At 37.9% G+C, this 23600-nt stretch overlaps 2 protein-coding genes across 3 annotated transcripts in view; one reads left to right on the top strand and one right to left on the bottom strand.

Annotated features, from left to right (window-relative positions):
* The first annotated feature begins 1188 nt into the window (after nt 1-1188).
* LOC121512529 (LIM/homeobox protein Lhx8) lies at nt 1189-5795 on the top strand. Its single transcript, XM_041791834.1, has 8 exons — nt 1189-1273; nt 1366-1491; nt 1653-1774; nt 2162-2382; nt 2855-2958; nt 3552-3647; nt 5037-5226; nt 5382-5795. The coding sequence occupies exons 2-8, from the start codon at nt 1414-1416 to the stop codon at nt 5456-5458; spliced, it is 888 nt and encodes a 295-aa protein (XP_041647768.1). The 5' UTR covers nt 1189-1273; nt 1366-1413; the 3' UTR covers nt 5459-5795.
* A 201-nt stretch (nt 5796-5996) lies between these two features.
* The window catches only part of slc44a5b (solute carrier family 44 member 5b), a 54084-nt gene continuing 36480 nt past the window's right edge, over nt 5997-23600 (bottom strand). The window contains exons 5-22 of one of the 2 annotated variants that reach the window (XM_041791728.1): nt 23003-23087; nt 22755-22868; nt 18233-18293; nt 18024-18147; nt 16108-16191; nt 15754-15866; nt 15066-15197; nt 14875-14974; nt 14681-14773; nt 14278-14365; nt 13461-13723; nt 12532-12626; nt 12342-12445; nt 12177-12250; nt 11949-12019; nt 11533-11621; nt 9560-9644; nt 5997-7989 (exon numbers count right to left, since the gene is read on the bottom strand). In XM_041791728.1, coding sequence (XP_041647662.1) covers nt 7880-7989; nt 9560-9644; nt 11533-11621; nt 11949-12019; nt 12177-12250; nt 12342-12445; nt 12532-12626; nt 13461-13723; nt 14278-14365; nt 14681-14773; nt 14875-14974; nt 15066-15197; nt 15754-15866; nt 16108-16191; nt 18024-18147; nt 18233-18293; nt 22755-22868; nt 23003-23087 — 1885 coding nt within the window. In that variant the 3' untranslated portion in view covers nt 5997-7879. Of the gene's footprint in view, nt 7990-8036; nt 9368-9559; nt 9645-11532; nt 11622-11948; nt 12020-12176; nt 12251-12341; nt 12446-12531; nt 12627-13460; nt 13724-14277; nt 14366-14680; nt 14774-14874; nt 14975-15065; nt 15198-15753; nt 15867-16107; nt 16192-18023; nt 18148-18232; nt 18294-22754; nt 22869-23002; nt 23088-23600 lie in introns of those variants that run through there. The other variant, XM_041791727.1, reaches the window with a different exon arrangement.

The raw sequence follows: 23600 nt of genomic DNA, 5'->3' as shown, positions 1-23600 counted from the left end.
ATGAATTATGATCCGCCCTCTGAGCGGCTCAGGGCGGACTGACTGAACCTCAGAGGACGATCTCAGAAGAAGAGTGAGAGCTCACCGACATGCGCTGGAAAAGTGAAGTTAAAGTCGAGTGTTGCATTGTTAGTGAGGACGAAAACGGATCTGTGTTGTCCAACGATGAGGTGAGTGATAACGCCGTTAAACAGACGCGTGTATTTCTCAAAGCAGCAGGTTGTGGTGTGAGTCAATGAACAGACTTAATTTTCGTCGTAATTGCTTTGCCAATTAAATCAAAGTGGGCGTCAGCCTGTCATTAAAGTCGGCCTTCAACACACTGACAGCTCGGTATTTTCACAATTTGAAGAAATGTCAAGGAAAATTACGCCTCCCTGAATTCTGCAATTAAAACTCAAGTAGTTAATGAGACCTCTTCACCTTTTGCTTGCCCCGGTTTGACGTTTGTGGCGAACTTAGCCTTTTTTAATTGCTGTTATTAAAAAAATCAATCCCCCTTTTCCTCGAGACCTCGCGCTGGCTTTTTGATTGACACGTGAAATTGGCGTGTTGGGTTTTAACAGCAGCACGCGCGCGGAGCAGCGAGCAGTTGCTGCATCCCAAATGTAGATCTGAAGAACATAATGCACATAGGATAAGTATTAGTTCAAGTGTTGTCTGTTTTTGTAAGTAATGACTATCCTTCTCTTTTAAATGTCATTTTGGTAATCGCCCGGCGTTGTCATGGTGAAAGGTGAAAGGCATGATATTTATGGGAAGGGGCAGGGGGCATTTAAGGCAGCTGCTGCAGTTTGAGAGCCACCTCCTCTTCCCGCCGTAGCTGCTCGTCATGTGCGAAGATTGCAAAGGAGAAGAAGAGTTTCTAGGCAAATGTGCTGAGGACAGGAGGGACATTATGGTAGGAGAACTTTGTTGTGGCTACCTGTTGCTTTTCGAAGAAAATAATGGGAATAACCGGTGCCATATTTTTACGGGTTACAATTTTGAATTAAGAACAAGAAAACTTTATTTTATGCTAGAGCTCTACATTGTTCAACCTAGCTTAAAAGTTGTCATGGAGTATGGATGCAGCTCTTGAAATAAAATAGCGAGTCAACAGTCTGTTAGCAAACTAATTTTTCCCTGTCATTAACAGTGGCAGCATTGTGCCGGTGTTACTTTTTTTTTTTTTTCTGAGACATTTTTTGGCACTAAACTTAGTCAAAAACATCTCAGAACGCGTCCTCATTTATGGGGCTGTAGTTTGTGATTATAGAGCTGACAGTAGCAGGTGAACTGAGTCCTAACTTGTTATGTAACTCACTGTTTACCTGAGGTATGTACCGGTAGGTAATTTTCTAACCGCAGGTCTGGTGTCTTCAGGGTGCTCCGGTGGAGGTTTTGGACGAAGACGCGTCTTCGCTACAGGCGATGGCGTCTGCACCTCTGCTGGGCAGAGCTGTGTGCGCGAGCTGCAACGAGGAGATAGTGGATAAATATTTATTAAAGGTAACCACCGGAAGCTGTATTTTCATTGTGGGCATTTTATCTTTTTTTTTTTTTTTTAAATCATAGGTTTTTATAACTCATTTGTATTTCTGTGGTTTTTGACTAACAATGAGCAGGCCTGTTTTAACTGATTTGGGTAATTTTTCCCGTCCCTGCCCCAGGTGAACGACTTGTGCTGGCACGTGCGTTGTCTGTCCTGCAGCGTGTGCCAGGCGTCACTGGGCAGCAGCACGAGCTGCTACATCAAAGAAAAAGAGGTTTTCTGTAAACTGGATTACTTTCGGTACGTTTTTCGTTTTTGTATCGGTTATTTGAAGCTTTGGACACGAAATTGTTTTAGAAAAATCTAAGCCTATAGCCTAGAAACAGCTTCATATTATGCTTTATTGGCCACTGTTAAACATTATTTGAAACATCAGTAGAGGCGAAAATGACAAGACTTGAAATTTCCCGGAGAAAGAAGTACAGAGAGAACAGAGGCAAACAGCAGAATCCAGGACAATTCTGCTTTAAATACACACAAATCCATTATTTGCAAAAGAAAAAAGTAAAAAAAAAAAAAAAAAAAAAAAAAAAACATGAAGAAAAACTTAATAAAATGTCAAAAACAGCTGCATTAATAATGCTTCAATGCGCGTGTCTGATTCACCTCTCTGACCTCCACCTGCAGTAGGTACGGCACTTGGTGCGCGTGCTGCGGCCGGAATATCCACTCCACGGATTGGGTCCGCCGGGCAAAGGGTAACGTGTATCACCTGGCCTGCTTCGCCTGTTTCTCCTGTAAGAGGCAGCTGTCCACCGGGGAGGAGTTCGCTCTCGTGGAGGAGAAGGTGCTGTGCAGGGTACACTACGACTGCATGCTGGACAACCTGAAGCGGGCCGTGGAGAAAGGTGAGCGACGTGACGAGTCGCCGATTGGAAATAAATGCAGTTTAACTCTATTGCTATGACATTTTTTCAAAGACAAAAAAATCGAGATCACGTTTATGGCTTCCTGTATTTTTAAAGAAAACTAAAGTGTGAAAAAAATTCCAATACTGTCTTAAAAACCCAACTCAAATAGCCAATTTCTGAGCAAATTAACCGTTCCTTTCATTTCCAGCTACTTAAAATACGTTGAATGTAATAAAATCCCTAAATCAGAAATTGAAATAGCTAATATGCCTGAACCACTGAAACATTTGTGGGATTTGAATATGTTGGTAAAATACTGCTTTAGAAAGAAATGAATTTTGAATTTTATCTTTATGATATAAAGCTCAATAATGTGTCAATTCTTAAATAACTAGTGACCTTTAAATATTTTCATGGTTCTGTGCTAAGTGTGCAGTGTTTTGAAATAATTACTTTTCTCTTGTTGTAGGGAGCAGTGTGAACATGGAGGGTGCTGTGCCTACCGAACAGGAGATCAACCAGCCAAAACCCTCCAAGAGAGCACGGACCAGCTTTACTGCCGACCAGCTGCAGGTTCGCCTCTGTCAGCACTGATGAAGAAATGCATAAATAGCCTGTGATAGAATTCAGTTAAAACATTAAATTCACCATTTTAGCTCAGAAAAACACATCGGCCTCCTCCTATTCTTCCAGGCTGATACAATAATTACACGTTTGTCCTAAAATTAAGCTCAATATTGATTCATCCTTTATTTCCATCTGCAGATACTGACACATTGCACACATTTGTTCTCTTAATTTCTTTAGTTAAGGAGACCTTCCAACCTTGTGATTTTAAATTCTGACATGTGTACAGTTAGTGGTTAAATGTTGCCATGAGACAGAAAGCACCAGCAATTTGTAAATCACTGTATCTGAAGAGTATAAAAAATACAGGATTAAAGGTACAAGTAAAGAAAGTACAAGTAAGTGATAATTATTCAATACACAGCATTAAAAGCTTTAAAGATTTACCATAAATGAATACATTTACCATCATTTAAAGGTATTTTACAGATTTATCTATATTTATTTGCCATATGTTATTTAAAGTGCCCTATGATGATCTGATTGATCTGTGTTATTCATTGATCTTTATCTTTTTCCTTTGACCTCGGCACATACAGGTGATGCAGGCTCAGTTTGCTCAGGACAACAATCCAGATGCTCAGACGCTGCAGAAACTGGCCGAGCAGACGGGCCTCAGCAGAAGAGTCATTCAGGTCAGTGCGGACTGCTGCATGAAGTGAAGGCCGCAAAATAGATTATTATCTGGATAACTGGAGCAGCGCTTCTCAACCTTTTATTTCTTTAGGCACCCTTTAAGAATTTGAAGAATCTCAAGTTACCCCAGTCAAAATGAAATGATAAAAATGACCATTCTACATTCCTATGACTACCAAGAAACTCCTGTAGTAATAGGATTAACAAGATACATTTATAAAGCACTCTTAAGATAATATAAATGCTGATATATTCACAGAATTTTCGTTTAGACCTTAAAAATACAATCTGACACACTTTGACACATCTGCTGCATTGGCAAAAGCCCCTGATTTGCTGATCCCAACGCTGATGTGATGACAGTTAAAAGGGCACATGAGACTATTTTAATTATTTACAATGAGAGAGCCAATAATGTTGTAAAGTCAACAATTCAGAGTAATTTCTGGTTGATTTTCAAGTATTTTGAAGGCACTCAAGAAAGGCTAAAGTGGTGACGAAAAGGTTGAATTTGAACGATCATATATGCAGAATAAAGATCTACTAGCATCTAGATGTAAAGTTTAAAACATCTACGTTTACTTAGTGTATTAATCTGATGCATGATTGTGCATTTTAATGTTGCATCTCAAGATAAAGATTAAGCATATATTTTTGACATTTATCATAGGTTTATTTCAATTAAAATTTTGAATTAGGGGTAGGTAATGTATTGAAAGTGCATTTGATTTTAGTTGCTAAAAGTCCCTCTTTATCTATGAGAAATAAGATCCCGGAAACAGAACAATCAATCGTCTCCACAACAGTCTCTTAAAGACTTACCTACAACTAAGGAGATTCATGTTAACCTTTCCGATTTCCTAAAAGCTGCCTAAAAAACCCATAATAAGAAATTTACAATCACTTTATCTCACAAAGAACTGTAACTAAGTATTAAGTACAACAGTTTCCTTCTTGAAACTGAAATACTGTTGCAAAATACCTTAAGATTAATTGAGAAGATGCACCAACAGATGATGCATTGTGACTGGGAGAGCTCAAACACATTTTTCATAGTTTAATATTATATTTGGGGGACTTTTGTTTCATTTAACCACATGTTGGAAACCATCAAATTGTATCTGCTTTCTATTATGTATCTATGTTTTTGTGAGTGTTTAATACATGATAGTTAAGAGTGATGCTGCTCCGTGGTAGAAGGGCAAATAAAGTTAAAGATTTGATTTAAAAGTTTTTATATAACACAGCAGATGACGACAAACATTTCCAAACTGGTTACAATATTTCAAACATCAGAATGTGGCATCTTTACTTGAAATTTACACTCACATAAATGTGCATCTTGCTATTAGGAACTGTTACGAAAGGTGTTTGTCATCCTCGCTCAGGTGTGGTTCCAGAACTGTCGAGCCCGTCACAAGAAGCACGTGAGCCCCAACCACAGCTCTAGCACCCCGCTGACCTCACTGCAGCCCAGCCGCCTGTCTCAGCCCACCCCGACGCCTGAAGAGCTGCAGTACAATGCCTACGGAGGCCCAGAAGGGTCAATGCTCTCCGCGCTACACTCCTTCATAGACAGTAAGCACTGTCTTATCTCTTTTGTGTACTGACTGCTTTAAAATATTGCATATATATATATATATTTGTGTAGAAAAATTAACCTTAAACATATAAAAGTGTTTTTATTTCTTTTTATATCCTCTGTATTAACATGTTTTTATGTGTTCCTGCAGTACATTCCCCTCAGTCCATGTTTCAACCGCTGCTGCCCACCCACACCATGACCTCCCTGCCCGTGTCTCACACTTGAGCTGCTCCAGCACACACCATGCACATGCCAGCCTTCACCAGCTCAGCCATCGTTAGCAGCTATTCATTTCCCCATGGTAATTTAATTAAATCTAAGTGAACTATTTATCCGTTACTTACCCCTAAACTGCCAGTATTTTCTAACATGTTGATATTCTGTTGGATTTACAGTCCTAAGTGTTCTCTTGAGTGTGGAAATGGAAAAGTTTCTGTGTACCTCATAGGATTGTGACACATAACATTATAGATTTATATTCGTTTGTGTAGTCAGTGACACATATTGACCCCGATACTTCTGAGTGAAAGCCAGCCAGACCCAAAATATCGACTCAAAATTATGAAGGTGAACTTGAAACTGTTTGTCTAACAGTGTTTGAATATTTGCAGTTTTATTTATTTATTGTATGTGATGTTTGTTTTTGAAATAAATTCCTAATTTCACAAATCCTGTAGATTAATGACTGAAAATCAAATAGCTGGCACAACATACTGGATCAAAGGACGGTGTTCAGAACTCAAGTTGTATGGAAGCAAGTGCATCATAGAAAATCAGTTTATTGATAAAAATAGAGGTAACAAAACAAATGTTTGTGTGATAAACATTCAGGTAAAATATTCTGTTAAAACGTGCACTCTTACTCTATAAATAAATATACATCAGATAGATTTAAACTGTCAGCTTTCGGAACAAATAAGATAATGGAAATAAACACTGAGATTTATGGACAGGTTAGAGCACTACATCTTCAGAGTTTGTGGTGAGAAAAGTGACGCATACACGCTGAAGCTTTACTTGTGTCTACTTGCTGAATGTGGTTGACCAAAAGAATCTACACATGGGAGGGTGGGGGAGGCACATCAAACCACAGCCTTTACTTATCAGATGTGAGGTATCCACCCTCATGAAGTTAAACCTGAGCATGCACATGCAATTAAAAGATACAACTCAAAGGATGGTAGCTGTTTAGAATAAGACATGGGTGACAATATGCCACAGTGAGCCCTACATTACATGCATCATTTCTCTGCCGTCACACACAAAAGCAGAATTGTTTTGATTTTATTGAACGGTTTCATGTACCAGCATGCCACGCTAAGACAGGGGCACAAGGAGTGTGCGTCTGGGAGTGCTGTCACTCCGATGCACCATGAGGGCAGCCTCACAAGTTCTACAAATGCAGACACACAAGAATGAGTCACGTCTTACTGATCTAAAGATGAGCATCATTTCTGGTGATGTATGAATCTATTTAAAAAAAGAAGACCTCAGCATTACTTTGATTTTTGGAAAACAGAGGGGTCCATTGTGTGGGACTGCCTAAAGCAGTTACGTAAGTAAACATCTGGTAGCATCCAAACTCAATCAATCTAACCAATGAATACAAACAAATTCATCTCACTTGTTACTGGCTTTAACTAACTGAACTGACATTAGCTGAACAAACATCAAAATCACAAAACGATCTTTCCTTTAAAATGTCAGGAGGCAAATAACATCAACAAATTCTAAAGATGTAAAATAATATTATCCTCTTTCACAAAAAAGTCCTTTAAGAAATATTACACGCAGGAAGTCATTTTCCTAACTCTTATGTAATAAGCTGCCAATCGCTGCATTTCATGCAGCTATGTTTCAGTCCTTGCTTCACTGGTATTGTTTACCCATAAAAGACAATTATCTTTCCTCTGGTTGCTGCCAATAGATTTGTAAAGCTCATTCACAAATTTACTGAAAAGCACCTCTGAATTTTAATCTTGTAGCTGCAAGATCAAGCAATATGGCAATTCTAAGAACAGGGTCCAAAGAGAGTGAAGTGCCATGAAAAGCTCTGCCATTATGCCCTTCATAATCTAAGATTAAAACTGTAGATACTAACTGGCAATAAAGTTTCTCAATATGAGAAAATCTGAGGTCAAAAACTGCAACCAAAAATGAGCCAATGCCTCATTTTTTCATTGGCAAACATAGTGCAATCTGCTACAACACACAGACGTCTGCTAATGTCTGGCACCACCCAGTGGTGAAAACTGGCAACAATGATAAATACTTAAAACCACAATCTCACCCAAGGAAGAAACAACTTGTTCTACAAAGAACACCATTTTTTGTTTGACCGTGGCTCTCAAAAAATAATATTTTAGCTGTCACATTAAGAAAAATCTAAAAAGGTTGTGTAAGCAAGCACACCAGCAAAGACATTTTAAACAATGTGAGTTCTGGAGTTTGCCTCAAATTTCCCGCAGCTATCAAGTCCATTTAATATGGGCATGTTGATGAATCTAATCACTGTTTCCTTTCTTTAGTATGTCCTTTATAGTGTGCAACACATCTTATATTTGGTAAAATGCTTTCTACTGCCACTGGGGCATGTACCATACTTCGGTCAAAGATCTTCATTCCTCTTGTTCTCAGACTTCTTCTCTACCTCTGTCTTGGCCTCTGGACATTCTGCTTGTTAAGGATTTTTCTCAGTCTTCTGTTCATGTAGTAGGGCTTCTCAGGAGAGCCGTCATTCACCTCCAGGTCCCACACTAGGAGGCAGCATTGGCACCATGTTAGAAACTGAGAGAGTCACACAACAGCAGAGCTCATATAACTCTAAAAATTAAACGAGGACTAAAGTAGTTTCAAAATGCATCAGACAATACTTCAACCATTTATGTTTATTCCAAAAAAATGATTCACATTTTCATTGGATTTCATTGATAAAAAAAATTCTCCTATACAAAAAGAACACTGAATAACCTCCAGAGAGATGCGTGTATTATACTTGGTATTAAAACAGCACTACATCTGAACCATCCAATAAAAAAATTACCAAAAATGGCTTTGACATCCTTTTATAAACTGTATCTCAAAAGGTTCCTGGTGTTAGGTCTAAAACCACAGAAGAAGAGGAACAATTTTATTTTTTTTCACAACTAGGCACATAAACTAGTGGCTGCATTCAGAAGTTTCCTGAAAACGGTCAGGTTCTTTTCAAAGTTCAAATCCCTAAAATGTCTTTTTAAAAGTCTTGTCCTCCCACAGAGTCTCTGGTTTACAGTACATCTATGGCCATAATGGAAACTTTTTTGAAAAGATGTAAAATAAGAGAAACCTTTTGCAAGTGCAGAATTACACACCATTTTTGGATCTGTGTGTTTGTGTTAGTGTGAACACGGTGGATCAAAGAAAACCTATAAACCTGATGGTAAACATCAACAGCCAGCAAAGTAATCATGCTAGACGAGGAAATTGATCACATGGTTCTTTTCCCATATGTGAAAGTGCATACACTTTTACACTAGAAGACCAAAGTGCGACAAGAGGGTGCCCCAGAAGTCCACCACTGTTTCAGGGTGCTGCCATATGCCTTTTGTCCACCAGTGGCATCTGTACATTTTAAGGTCCTTGTGTTTGTTGGGGTATTTTAGTTCAGCCTGTGCATCCGTCCTGCCAGTCAACATGTTCCCTCTCAGTAAGGCAGAGGTCAGCAGAGAATACAGGGAAGAAAAAAGAACAGAAGCATGGCAGAAGAAAAGAAAAGGCAAGTGTCTGAGTTGGCTCGAGAGGAAGTAAACAAAAATCTTTTTTTTCCAAGTCCCCCATGCCTTTTCTGTGAGGACTGAGAGTAAAAACACGTCCGTTCATGTCAAAGTCAACTCTGACCAGGCTGGATGCATCCAGTTTTGATGTTTAGCCCTACGATACTCGCTCTCAAGTGTCCGGACCCCAGCACGTACAGCAGATATGGAGAAGTGATTGAGAGAGTCAGCAGTTCAATTTTCTTAAAAAAAAGGCTGTGCATTGCTCAGGAGGCAGCACACGATTTGGCACCTTCCTCTCCTTTGCGCAGGATTTTGTGCAAGCCAGGAGACATGTAGTAGGGCCTGGAGGAAGAACCGTCATTCCTCTCTAGGTCTTCACCTGAGACCAAGTCCCAGTGAAGGAGAGGAAGAGCAGCAAAAGCAGATCAGTTATAGCCGGAGAAAGAGAGGAGAGCAAAGACTTAGTAGAGATAAATTATTGAGAAAGTCATGCAGGAGTTAAAAAGAGCTGAATAAGCAGAAATCAGTTTCTGTAGTCATATAAAGGCAGACAATTGAAGAGCATACTTACAAAAGCACAGGAACAATGTGTCCACGCACATGGAGTAGACATTAAAAAAGCCATGTGCAATCATGTAGGAGCCAAATATCACCGTCTGAAAGAAACAACAGGATAGGAAAAGGGAGTCAGCACTCTTTTCTGAAAGCAGTTTTTGTGCATCAGGCCAACACACAAAAAGAAGCAGTTATCAAATGAGACAGGGAGTCATAAATACTTCAACAGAACTAATTAGCTGGTGCAGCACTGTTATCTGATCTGGATGACTGGAATGTAGAAAAACTCAAATGAGACTAACATCCTTAGCTGGATTTTGATCTTTCAATAAAACCCTTAACAATTAGAAACACTGCTTGGTGGTTAAGGCCTCCATGAGGTATTTAACTGCCAAACAGTGAAGGTACAGTAATGGGTCAAGAAGAGGGACTGGGATGGTTTTTGTGCCAATGTGATTGGTTGACATCTGTGTTGGTTTAGGTGCACATTTTGTAATGAGCTTTGGATTACAGAGCTACTTAAGTGTATGAGTGTCAAATTTGCCCGGTTCAAATTTTGCGTTAACTTTGCATCTTGGTCAGTCAGATACCAACTGACTGCATGTTAGTACTTCATATTATGCATAACAAAGTATCTTCAGAGATGATCTGGTATTTTAACTTAGCTCTTATGCAAACACAAGCCATACATCATTTCTGTGACTCCCTTACTGTGGCTTGATGTCCTGACAGGTTGTGTGTGTACTTAAGCTGCTGGCAATAAGAATGAAAAGGAACAAATTAACCACAAACTAAGAGGCTAGTGGCACTTTTTAACAACTTTTTCCCATTTTATCAGACAGGCTTTTGAAGGACACCGTGATATAACAATTCACAAATAAATCTTGTAGGGTACTGGGTTAAATTGAAATGACAATTTAAGATGATGAGTTACAAAGGAGTCATGATGTGTTGTCTGCAAATGAGTCAGTTCTAAGAGTTGGTTCTTTTTCTGAAAGACAGGTGCCAGCTCCCGTATGAGAGGTGTTTTTTTCACTTCTGTTTTTTTTAAGAACATAAAAAGGCAAAATGGTTTGGGAGCTAAAAGACCAGCTCTCAATACTGAGCCGATTCAAAGAATCCAGAGCTCTAAAAAGGGCAATAATTTCTATCACTCTGTGTGGACAAAAATAAAGTCATGCTTTTTGTTAACTAGCAGAACACAACAGATCATTTTAGTTGTTGCGGGGGGGGGGGGGTCTTCAATGCGTGCCAGTACAAGTCATGTTGCATCTAAACAAACAATCCAGTCTGGATGATGGCATCCCAGACCACCTCTGTGCTGTCTGAGCTATCAGATATTAAATTATCATCAGTATGCATTCAGATGCATACATGCCTAGCATTAAGGACCACAATTTGGAATCTGAATAACCAAAATGTACATAAATCCTTGTTAATGCATTGTCATAAGGGGGTATAACTGATGCATTAAATAATGATCTTTGGTATTCAAAATGTAATCAGCTTCCATCAAGTCCAAGTACAGGTTTGTGCCAAATAGGACCAAAATCCCTCAAGGCATTCTTGAAAACTGTGGACACAAGATTTCAGGTCACAGTGACCTTAACCTTTTAACATTTAAGTTCATGGATGAGGTAAGTGGACATTTGTTCGGAGTTTGAAGAAAGTCCCTCAAGGCTTTCTTGAGATATTGTGCTTTCAAGCAAGGGATGAACACAAGGCCTTATATCATTGATCTATGACCTCCAAATGACTTCATCAGTTTATACATGGTTTAAAGAAAATACCCTTAAGCAATCTTTAGATATCACATCTAAAAGAATGGCCTGGACAGACAGTCAGATGAATAAAAGGTAGGAGAATCATTTCATTCAAAGTTTTCCGATGAAATGAACACCTCAGATTTTGGATAACATTTTAGTGTGTACAGTTATTAGTCTAAACTACTTTACATGCCATTTTACTATCTACATTTTATTTCCTTACCAGAAGAGGGACCCAGTAGTAATTAAGGGACGGCACCTCCTCTTGGATGACTGGTATCTTACGTGTAAAAAAGAAAAAAGCAAGAACACCTGAAAAAACAAAGCAAAAAAAAAAAACAAATAGATCAATTAATGGGTGAGACAGATTTACAAAACACACAGTATTATCAGATTACTTATTGGAAGAAACCTGAAAGCATTTAACTTGAAATTATGATTATTGATGGATTCGTTCATTAAGTTAATGTGAGATGAAAGTGCTGTACAGAAATAATGCTTGAAACGCGACAGAGTAATGCAGGAAGTGGACAGAGTATGTGAGCTGATTTATCATCTTGTTAATATTCAGAAGAATGTCTCATCCTGTCTCTCCTCCTCTAATGTCACTTCAAAGACTGCAGGTGACATGGAACTCACCAACACTTCCTGAAATAAGCAGTTTTCCCAAGAAGAGCAGAAAGTCTGTCACCTTGTCCAGGACAGCCACCCTACAGAGAAAGCAAAGAAAAGCCGTAGTGGAGGGGGAAAAAAAGGAGAAGCCGATGTCACCCACTGAGACAAAGACTCAAGAGAGATCAACGAAAGTGCACACATCATTGCATACATGGAAGTGAGAAGGCTAAGAAGGAGGAGGAAAGTTCTTACCGAAGGACATTCCTCATCAAGAGGAAGAAAGCGTCCTTGGAAGAGGTGCAGAAGTTCTTTCCATATATTGCTATCTGTGTGTGAGAAAATACCGACAAGGGTAACAAACAGGCAAACTAAAATCAAAACTGATCATGTGCATGCTGATTGAATTTATTTACTCACCATTATGTATGCATTTCTGTTTATAAACTTGATGAAATGTTCCAGGCACCAGAAGCAGCATTTGAGGCAGCAAAGCAGGAATCGGGTGCAACCATTTTGAGAACCTGGAAAAGATCATCATCAAAATCCCATTTGAAAAAATTATTTTAATTTTTTTGGGAGGGGGATGTTTTAAAAATGTACAGCTTACCTTTAAGCTTGTGATCCAAGTACTCAAGAACAATTCGGATCATTTGCACCACAGTAAGAATCAGAGATCCAAAGGCAAGAGAGCCCGTGTGGTAACTGTGGTTTCAAACAGGAGGGGAAAATATACATTCAATCACTGTTAGTTACTCATGTCTGACTTAACATTGGTAAAAGAAAACTGCAATAATGTTTTAACCCTTTATAGGGCAAGTAACCATATATGGTCACTTCAGTCAACTTTCCCCCAACTCTCTGTTGGAAATAGTAAAAAGGTCTGATTTTTGGTTAGTTTTACAACCTTCCCTTCAACGGTTTTATTAAACTTGTGTGTTTTATATCAGCTTTTATTTTTACTGTGAGCCTTTTTTCTGCCTAAATTACTTTAGACATTAAATATTAGTGATATTTTTGTAACATCTTCTTGTGGTATTATAGAGAAAAATGTTGTATTAATAGTGAAATATTTATAGTTTAAGTCAGTTTTACAACAGCATAATTGTTTAATTTAACATAAGTGGCATAAATCAGTTCCATTTGTGATCATCACTGCTAAAATTCTCCTAGTTATTCAATCTTTGTGTTTATCATAAGCATTCTGTTAAAAGATTAAACTGGTGGTACCACCATGACTTATACAGTATTCTGCAGCCAGCCATGAGATTCTTGCCTCTAAAAGAGGTCAGAATCTAAAGGCAACCTAACCAGTTGTTTTAAAACCAATATTTTGTATTTAAATAACTTTTCAATGTGAAATTAAATACTTATTAGACTACATGTGTGTTTATTTTCCATTATTGATATCTTAATATGCAAACACTTTATGGATTTTTTTTTTTTTACCATAAACTGGCAAGAAACCATTTATGGTCACTTCGTTGACCTTGATTTTTACCTAAATAATGAAAAAACTACTATGTTTCAGTCTCCTACCGTATGGCTCTGCTAAAAGCAGAGTAAAGAGGGCATATTGGGATGTCGCTTGGCTTGTTCAGGGCCCAGTAGTAAGAAGCAAAGGCCCCGGCCAGAGTGCACTGTCCCAGTGCGATGGTGAAGTTGACCAGCCAGAGGAACGCAAAGAGATTATACAGATGGAGGACTAAGATGTAGCGGTGGTACACACTCTCTCCACCGTAGAAGGCGAACATGCACTGTGACCCGGGGCACACTTTGGTAATATTGGTCTGACTGAAGGTCTGAAAGAAGGCAGCAGAATTGAAATCAAGAGTAGCAATAAATGATAAAAAAAAATAACAATAACAACAAACTATTTTGGTGGCATTTAACTAATAGCAGGGCAAACTTTAAATATAAAAATAACTTGTCACTTTTTCTATCTTTGGCTTTGTTTCTTACCTTCATTTACATGTGATTGAGTAATTACAGATTTATTTCCAATTCCACAAATATTTTAAGTTGCATATAAAATCTGTAGACACTGATTTTACAATACCACACACAAGGGGGGGGGGCTGATAAAGCACCACTGTCAAATAAGCATTTACAGCTGTCAGCCACTAATGTGAACTCCATTTACATTAGGGCATTAAAGATTGATCCTAATGGTTTTAACACATAACCAACTGCCAGTTACAGAAAAGCTATTACCATATATTCTCTCTGGCTGACAATGGGACTGATAGATTGCACGAGCAATTCTTCATAGAGCAAACCGTTAAAGAAAACACTAATTTTTTTGGTTTGTACAGGAGAGTATTCAGTTGATAAATGCAGAAAGGGGAGAACCAACCTTTGGACTGCATGTGATGTTGGCATATATGCATTTATCATCAGCAGGTGTGACCTTGTAGACTGCATTACCAGAGGATGCTAAGAAGCTGAGGGGAAACTAGTTAAAGGCAACACACAGGGACATTTTCTCCACACAACAATCAGCTACTGCTGATTAAATGTAGTCAGTTCACTTTGCATTCTTTCATTACATGCTACAAACACAAAGCAAGGTTCATGTGAGGCCTATCACTGGGACATGTAACACAATAAGCAGCAAGTGAAAGAAGCACTGTCTATTTCTATAACTATATTAACTACGGATAAAGGTGATTATGAAACAACATATACTGCAGTCTACATGGAAGAAGTAAAATTCTTGTAATTCTCTGAATAAAACCATGAATCACCATTAAAGATACACTGCTATCACGGCCCAGTATGCAATGCAGATTGCCAAAAGGAAAAAGGTGATGACAGGGTAGAAGAGGGTGGACATGATGTAGCTGATGGCCCTAGAAACAAGAAAGACAAAGACAGCTTTATTCACCATGCTGTTTACATGAAAGAGAGGAGGATTTTTTTTCTCAAAGAATCAACCTTAGACCACACAGACCTGCTCCCCTCCTTCAGTAGTGCAATAGCAATGCGCAGCCTGGTCCTCAGGAATATCAGCATGATCACAATGATGGCCTCAATCACAGAGAGTGCAATCACTGTAAAGTAAATATATATGTTTTTATCAGCTGTATATGTTAGAAATGTTAGCATTTAAGAGTGAAGTAAAAATAATGCATGACAGCATACTGAAAATGAGCCATGTTTGGCTGAGCTGAAGGTAAATACTGAAGTCTGTGTGGAAACCGATATCAGAGATGGTGACATTAGCGCCTGGCTTTCCACTCAGGGTGACGTACTCCCAGTAGCAGTGCCAGATACCTGGGGGCACAAAGACATGAAAGGAAGAGAGCAAAAAAGGTAAGAAAAGTCTTGATCTGATACATTGTTTCCTCACAACATCGCTGAAAACAGAACAGTAGTTGAAAATGTCAAATATTCAGACATTATGTTCATCTACAGGAATTATACAGCAGGTAATCTTGCCTGAGTAATAAAATCAAACAAAAGGTAAACTGAATCACATGATGGACTTAGTTCACCGATTGAGTTATAAATTAAAACAAGCAAAATTGCATAATACAGAGTGGCAAGAAAGTTTCTGGTTAGAGGTAAAACTAATTGAGCTGATGGAAGAAAGGATAATCTGTTGTTATTGTTAACTATTATATACTGCCACTAGAGCTGTTTTTAAAAGTATCACACTGTATGTTGAGATATTGTACTGAATATCAGCACAGCCTTCAGACTGAGTGCTAAAAATCATCACGCTGGTATTCAGAACAGCATCGCTTCCTGTCACGTGATAAAGCTTAAATATACAGCCAAAACTGAAAAAGTGGTTAAATTAATATTGCTATTTAATATCTACGCTCACCGAAGGCTACCGCAGTGATGACACCAAAGATGATGAGCCACAGGAGCACACAAGCAGTGAAGCGCAGCAGCAGGATGAAGATCAGACTGACTACCATGGTTATCACCAGTCCACTGTAGCAACACAAACAGGAAAAACTGAGTTTTATTTGACCTGTAAACAGTTTATAAACACTTTAACCATTTTGATTTTTAAAAACTTTTTCTAAAATCAGAACCAATCTGTAGCTCATGCAGGCTGGAAAGATGTAAAAGATATGTAAAGGTTGCGGGATGGTTTAATTCAATTTTCTGCACCTACAGAGAAGAAACTAATCCTTTAAAAAAGACACAGAAACATGAAAATCATTCTTACATGAGGATCCAGTCCCAGGAATTCCCATAATCTTCAAAGATCTTCATGCCAATTTCTTTGGCATTGAGCAGATTGGTGATACTTCTGTGATGGAGCAACAAGGTGAGGGGAAAAAAGTGAGTCACAGAGGAAACACAAAAGCTTTCTGATAGAGGGGCTGTGGCAGGTTTGTGTTTCACAAGGCTACTCACTGGAATGTCTCAAAACATTTTTGACACTTTATTTTTATTGTTCTAACAGTAAAACAAAGAAAAAAAGTATCGAATGTTTTTAGAAATCCCAGCTTTAAGACCTACGTATGTTAAAAGGCTTAAAAGGTTGTGGGCCCTATAATTAGGAGCCATAAAAACAGCATCAGTGTTGCTTCAGTGCCTGTTAAGCAGTAGTTTCTTTAGTATGGCGATGGATGAATAAGCAACACATTACTGGATGTGATAAAGATTATACATCTAACACAACAACTCATGTAGCTCTGTCAGATCAAGAAAAATAGTTGTGCAAAGACAAAAATAATTTGCTTCAAATATTCAACATAAAAGACTTAATGTAAAATATACATTTTTATGTATTAAGTTCATCCTTATCAAAATCAGTGCAGCCTCGAGCCTCCAACATCCCTAGAGATCGTGACTCATCTTTTTTCAACCAAAAATAAATGAGTCAGCGTTTGATGTGGAGACTTTGATGTGAAAATTCTGGTTCGACAAACTATAAAAACTTGCATAGGCTAAATTCAATTAATGCAAAGTCTCACTGAATGATAATAGGTAGCTTAAGTTTATCTTTCCTCCAGTAGAAAGCTTCAGGAAAAAATGAAACACTTGAAGCAATGTCAAACAGAAGTGCTGCAGAGTCTTATTGCAGATACACTGCCCTATGACTCAGATAAAGCTCTACAGTACAGGACGACAGGAGGCAGAGGGGACATGCTAACTTTGCTACAGGCTAAACAGAGCAGTTACAGGCAGTTCAGACAACAACCCTGTAATGAGGCGCTCTAATTCAGCTCCCTAAAGGTTAGTGAAACCTGCTCAGAGGTGGGAGTTTGGATCATATCCAGAACTGTTATGAAATCTTGCATTCAAGATAAACTCTGGCACGAGGCTAATGAACACCAGGGGGCACCCCTTCCCTCTCTATTGTATTTGGAGAAGCAGATGACTTGATGTTTTTAGGTTGGTATATGCCAAATATTATGAATCTGTCCTTATTCCTGTTCACTTTGAAAAGTGTAGGGAAGTGGGAACAGATTCTTCAGGATGAAAAAGCACAAGCAGGGGTTAGTCTACTCAAAGCTACAGAGAAGGTTAAAAAGCTAAAGTAAATCCTTTTTGAGACCTTTTCACTCCTTGCTGCACAGCGGTAACTTGGCTACAAAGAAAAAAAGCATTAAAGCACATTATATTTCCAGTTAAGTCAGGGCAATTAAAAAGCTGATCACAGCAAACACAATCATGTATGTTTAAAAACATCAACTCACTGGGTTGAACACATGATTTCTACTACTTATCAAATTCTGCTAACTCAGCCCATTTACATATTGAGAGTGTAGATTTATAAAGCAGATGCTGAAAGCTTGTAGGTACCCCTGAAGTTCTACTCTTGAACTCAGGGGTGAGCTGCTTTTTCATGCATTAAACATGCAAGAGAATTTGAATGTGGTTGGACACATTCCTGGGCATCAGTGACATGCCCACATGTCCTACCCTTTAATATCTGTCCAAAACCCTCTGGTTGCAGAGTTGGCAGCCCTATAGACGGTATAAGAGTTTAAAAACACTTTATTTCACAAGGTTAATTACTGATGCATATGATTTTACTGCAGAAATAACGAATTTTTTATCTGAGGAATGTGACTTAAAGAGCTGTTTGTACAACACAGACATAGATTCACATTTTAGAGAGACTGATCTTACTTGGCAGCATCTTTGAGGTCGCTGACGCTCCTCTTGTTGTTGTCACCGTCTGTGAAGATGGTCTGATTGGCTACGGTTAAGATTCCATTTCTTGTTATGAAATCAGGGAAGCACCGCTGAAGAACTGTAACACATTTTCAAGCATTATTTAAAATATTAAAAGAAAAAACAGCTAGTATTGGTTACTAGATTTCTTGAGATTCACTTACAAGGTCTGCTTGGCACAATCATAGACGGACAGTCTTCATCTCGGATGACTTCTGCAATACTCTGAAAAAGAAATAAAAGACATGATTCAAAGACTGGAAACAAGAGATTTATCTCCAGGAGTTAGAAGAAGTAAATACCTAGGGCTTAGCCCAAACCTAAGAAGGTCTGGGGACATACTCCCCTATAGGTTGTTTGCAATCATGTGATCCAGAATGTCTGTTGGGGGTTAGGGGGTGGGGGACAGTTATTAGGGATGAACGAAAATAGAGGAAAGTTTGTATTTTACAGCGCTAAATGAACTGCAATTGTCATCAACATTGAATATGATTCCTGCACTTTACAAAACATGTTTTTTTTTCTTTTTTACCACAGTTCATCACTTTAAAAAATCCTCATTTTGTAACAAAAATGCTTTTAATTAAAACGGTAATGTACGACTGAGTAAACCTTGTCAGGTGGGTGCACGAATGATGATGAAATGTTCACAAACAAGCCTATAGTACAAAACATGTCATTATTTTTGCTGTGGTAGCTAGCTCCCGTTTGAGTGCAAGTATCCTTTCCTCCATCCTTTATTGTTTTTCAATCCACATTTAATAAGCCAAACTGTTACCAAGTGAAGAGCCATTTGGGAGCCAAATAAGTAACACAACTGAGCTGAGCTCAATGATTTGGATCTCTTAAAAGAGATGGATTTCCTGTCACAACGATCAAGGCTGAAGGTTGGTGAGACAGACATCAGCTGAGGAAACAAAGGTAAGCTCAGAGTTAACGAGCTAAGCTAAGAAATAACTGTACTGAACCAAACCAGACCACTTTGTGGAAACAGACCACACACTAGACAACCAATATTCTATATTCTATATATTCAATATTCTATAATAATGCTGAAAAATCTGTGTCTTTTGCTAGAATGTGTGGTGCCACGTATATATTTATGTAGGTTTACTTTTCAGGGTGTACAGAAAATCTGACATTGGATTTAGTACTTTTTAAGACATTTTTAAAGACCCTCTACATACATTTTAAGACCTATTGCATCTTCATTTTCTAACTAGTTACTTTCATGACATACTTTGCATATATGTTTTGTGCCGATAGTAAGACAAGAATGTGACAAAAAAAGAAAAAGTCTTTTTTTTTTTTCTATTTTAGTATGATTTCGGCTTTTTTGGAGTGTTTTGAGATTATACAATTGAAGAGTAAAAAAAAGAAAAAGATACCATATGGTAGCTGAATGGAAGGTATTATCTCTTTTTAAATTAAGAGGAATAAAATAGCTATCCTTAAACTGAGAAGTATCTCTTTACAAACACTGCTGTTAAAACTAAATAATTTAACAACCTACAAACAGGTATTAAGAAAAACACAAGGTATAACTACCAATTTCAGGATACTAATAAACATTCATTTTGATTTTTGAGCATTAATGTGTCAGTAATCACTTTACCATAGCACACAATAATTGAGTTGTATTAATTTCAATAATTTATCTCTGACACAGATTTTAAAAAATCTCATGTGTGATTAAATCTAAATAGAAAAAAATAAAAGCAGATAAACTAGCCTACATCGTCTTTAACTAAAAAGGCTACAAAATTAAAAATAAAAACTAGTAAGACCTAATAGTCTTGCATTAATTACTTTTAAAATACCATGAAAAGTGTTAATTTTGACTGAATTGATTTATCAACTTTTAATCCTTTTTATGACCACATGGGCACCTTGTTTTTGATTTTAAGGGCAATTTTAGTCATATATCTTAAACTTTACTGTGTATACAAGCTTTAAGAAAATAAGAATGGTGATAACAAGACTTGTGTTATTTCATTCGGAGCTGGGGTTTAAAGTACTGATGAGCACCAAACCACAGTAAACATAGTGGGCCACTGGCAGCTCTTGCGTGATTAATTAGTTTTTCTTTTATGGTAACTATGATAAACAAGTACTCAAGTACTCTTCATAGGGGTGCGCAAATACTTTAGTACTGAAACTACTGTAAAATCTCATCCCTTATTCTTTTATGAATATATTTAGCATCAGTGATTTTACATCTGCATCACAAAGTCAGGGAAACATTCAGTCACCAGCATAAGTCCAGGCATGTAGGACAAAGTATTTGTCCAACCCAGGGCTGGGGGGGGGTATCAAGCTCAAAACCATTGCTTTTGTCCATGCCTTTTCACCCCTACTGATATGCCAGGAGAGCTTTTGCGTCCTTGGAACTTACACAGCATGACCAGGGGCACAGGGGCAATACTACTTCACACCAAGACAGTACACCATGAAAAAAGATTTTTGTGGGTAGTAAATCATATTCAGTCAAATTGTTTAAATCATACTAAAAAATAAAGTAAGACAGATAACTTTATTAGAGTGGGTACATTTGAAATATTTTCTCTTTATTTTAACAATAAAGGTAGCAAGACAAATAAATTGAATGAAATCTGCCTAAAAACACTGGGTGTGCACTGCCAGGTGTGCATGCATCATTAGTTGCTCATTGCCCAGGGCTCTGCTTGGGCAGAGTTTTGGCCAGAGTTTTCCCAGAATGCCTTTGGGCACTAGACACTTTTGCACAATGAGTGAAGTCACCGACTCAGTCAGAGAAGTCCCACCTGTGGGAAAAACTATAACTTAGTTGGAATGATGTACTGAACATGATAGAGCAGGACTTCCTGGTTCAGTGTGCACCTGTCAGTTATTGTCACTTAAGTTGATCTACCTTGTGTGGCATAAATGTTCAAGATTAAAGTATATAAAAGAAATAAGGGAAAACTGCAGTAAATGAAAAACACTTGGTTTAGGAAAATACTTAAACATGTTATTTTGAGTTGGATCTAAACTGATTTTTTAGTTCTACAGTGCAGCGTGACTCAAAAAAGTCAAGTTTGCCCAATATAATGATAACTCAAAAAATGTATTTTCACCAGCTACAAACTTTGACGTAATCTTGATTTTTTTTTTTTTTAGCGTTTTCAACTTGTTTGGTTTTACAGTGTGCTCCAGGTATTAGTGTCACTAGACACTTTTGCACCATGAGTGATGTTACCCACTCAGTCAGTGACTTTCTGCCTTTGGAAGTGGCTGTGACCTTTACATGATAGTTGAGCTCTATTTAATTGAAGAGCCCTTCCTCAGTTACGGTTTACCTGTCTGTCTCTTTTTTATGTTGAGCCGGCTTCTAACAATACCATGGCTGTATCTCATTTGATTAGAAAAAAAAAAGAGTACAACATATAACTGTGTAAAGCCAATGAATAATTAATGCACAAGATGAAATATTCCTTATGAAAAATAGGGAGGAAATATTACTCATTGTCATTAAGTAATAAATTCTAGAATCTAATTGGAAATTTGACTTTAATTTACCGAATTTATTTGAGTATATTGCAGCTGTTCATTTGTTCAAATTTGTGCAAGTATTTGGCAAAATTTACACAATCAAAATAAATGCAAATTGTTACCTCAATTTAATTGAGTAAAATTTACAGGTTGTTTTTTATGGTGTACCCTGGGCCATGCTTACTTGCCACATCCACCCCTTACTCCACCCCAAAGGTGCGGCCTTGTTATTTTTTCAACAGATTATTTTCCCATGCCCCTGGTAATATGCAAGGACATCCAGAGCACAACTGGAAGTGTGTTAATCCTCCTTCCCTGCCTGATGGTGCCCTCAGCTGGGCTTACTCATCATTACACGCCTTACTTCAGCCTCAACTTTTGGCCCAAACATGCCTAAAATTTCTGCACTTTACTAAATATTCATACTTTTCCTGATTCCTATTATGCAAATACCATAAATTTACTGTTTGTTAGTCTAGTACACTTGATAATAATCATAAGCACCAAAAAGTTTCACTGTTTATTTTTATATGAATAATAAGATTAATTACAATTCTAGAGATTTTCTTATAAGTTTTAACAACCTCAATTCTGTGCTTGTAGAGAGAAATAATTAATGTCATTATTTCTGTATGTCCCCAAGTAGTCAGATGAATCCTGTCTGATGTAACATTTTCATACTTAAGATGATGTGGGAAGAAAAATCAATGATTCAGTTCAAACAGTATGCCTGAGCTGTTAGGCGCTCCCACACAGCACCTCACTCTGTGCTTCTTACACACCATCATACCAACGTCACCAATACTGAACTCCTGCCAGCTGCCAGAACAGAGCTGTGATGCACATCAGTAGCTGATCGCTCCCTTCCACCTGTCTCTCAAAGTACATTCCAGTGAGCTCTTCATTATGACTATTGAAATCTGGGGATTGTTTAAGCACTGTAGCAAGAAGAGCTACTCAAAAAGTCAGATTTAATCAAAAAGAGCGTTTAAAATAGAAGCAGAGTTCATCAAAGTTTTTTTCCTGAATAAAACTCTTGGGACAGGTATCCACATACATATTATTTGTCTGAAAGATCAGCAAACAGGAACTGTTCAAAAATACACAGGGTTCAATAAATATTTTTTCATCTTGTTCAAAAATAACCCAGAAGGACCTCTAGCAACAGCCTCTCACCTTGCTGCCAATCTCAAAGCCCGGCTTGCAGAATTTCTTGTAATATTCCCAGTTTTTGGTATTCCACGCATCCAGCAGAGTGGCAAATCTGTCAGGGCACTTGGAGACACAGAGCTGCAGGAAGAAACACGTCCTCTTAATGAGAGAGCCCATCAATCTTGCATAATCAAGCGTGGAGGAAAAGTCAGAGAGCAACGTGAAGCAGTGTAAAAATATGCTGCTAGAAGGGCCTTTGCTTGGCCTCTTACCTGGGTTGTAGGGCACTGGAGGTTAATTAAAACTGCAGGATTGGCACATTTCAACATGTTGAAGTAGAATAATATGGCTTTGTTTCTGTGGAGAAGAATGATGGAGACAATGAGATGATTCGGATGAGAAAAAAAGGTTTTATCAGGAAGCATTTATGCACACGCAGACACTCAGAGAAGGAAGTGAAGTCTGCCACGGTTAATCACAAGCAATCTCTGTGTACTGCAGGGAATTTTTTTTCCAAGACAACAACGAAAAGCTGAGAAACGAATTGAGGAAGTTTTACAGTCTACGGAACTTTAAAGCTCCTGTGATGAACTTTTGTTTTGCGTTGATTTACGCACCTCTCTGTGGACAAAGCAGTAAGGAAGAGTGGGGTAAGATGAGTCAAATTTGACCTGTGCTGTCTTCAAGATTAATAACAAATTAGAGAGAAGTTGAATGAAAAAATGAAACTTTATGTCAACATCTCTTCTATCCAATGAATTATCAGTATGAATCTAGAACAAAGCTTCAGCACATATAACACATGCCACATTTACCAGACAAGCCCAGAAGAGCCTTAATTTCAATATATAAAAGGTTAAAATTAAGCCT

This window comes from Cheilinus undulatus, linkage group 7 (assembly GCF_018320785.1).
Source record: "Cheilinus undulatus linkage group 7, ASM1832078v1, whole genome shotgun sequence".
Lineage (NCBI taxonomy): Eukaryota > Metazoa > Chordata > Actinopteri > Labriformes > Labridae > Cheilinus > Cheilinus undulatus.
Note: the sequence above shows the minus strand (reverse complement) of the source record. Positions and strands in the feature narration are given on the sequence as shown.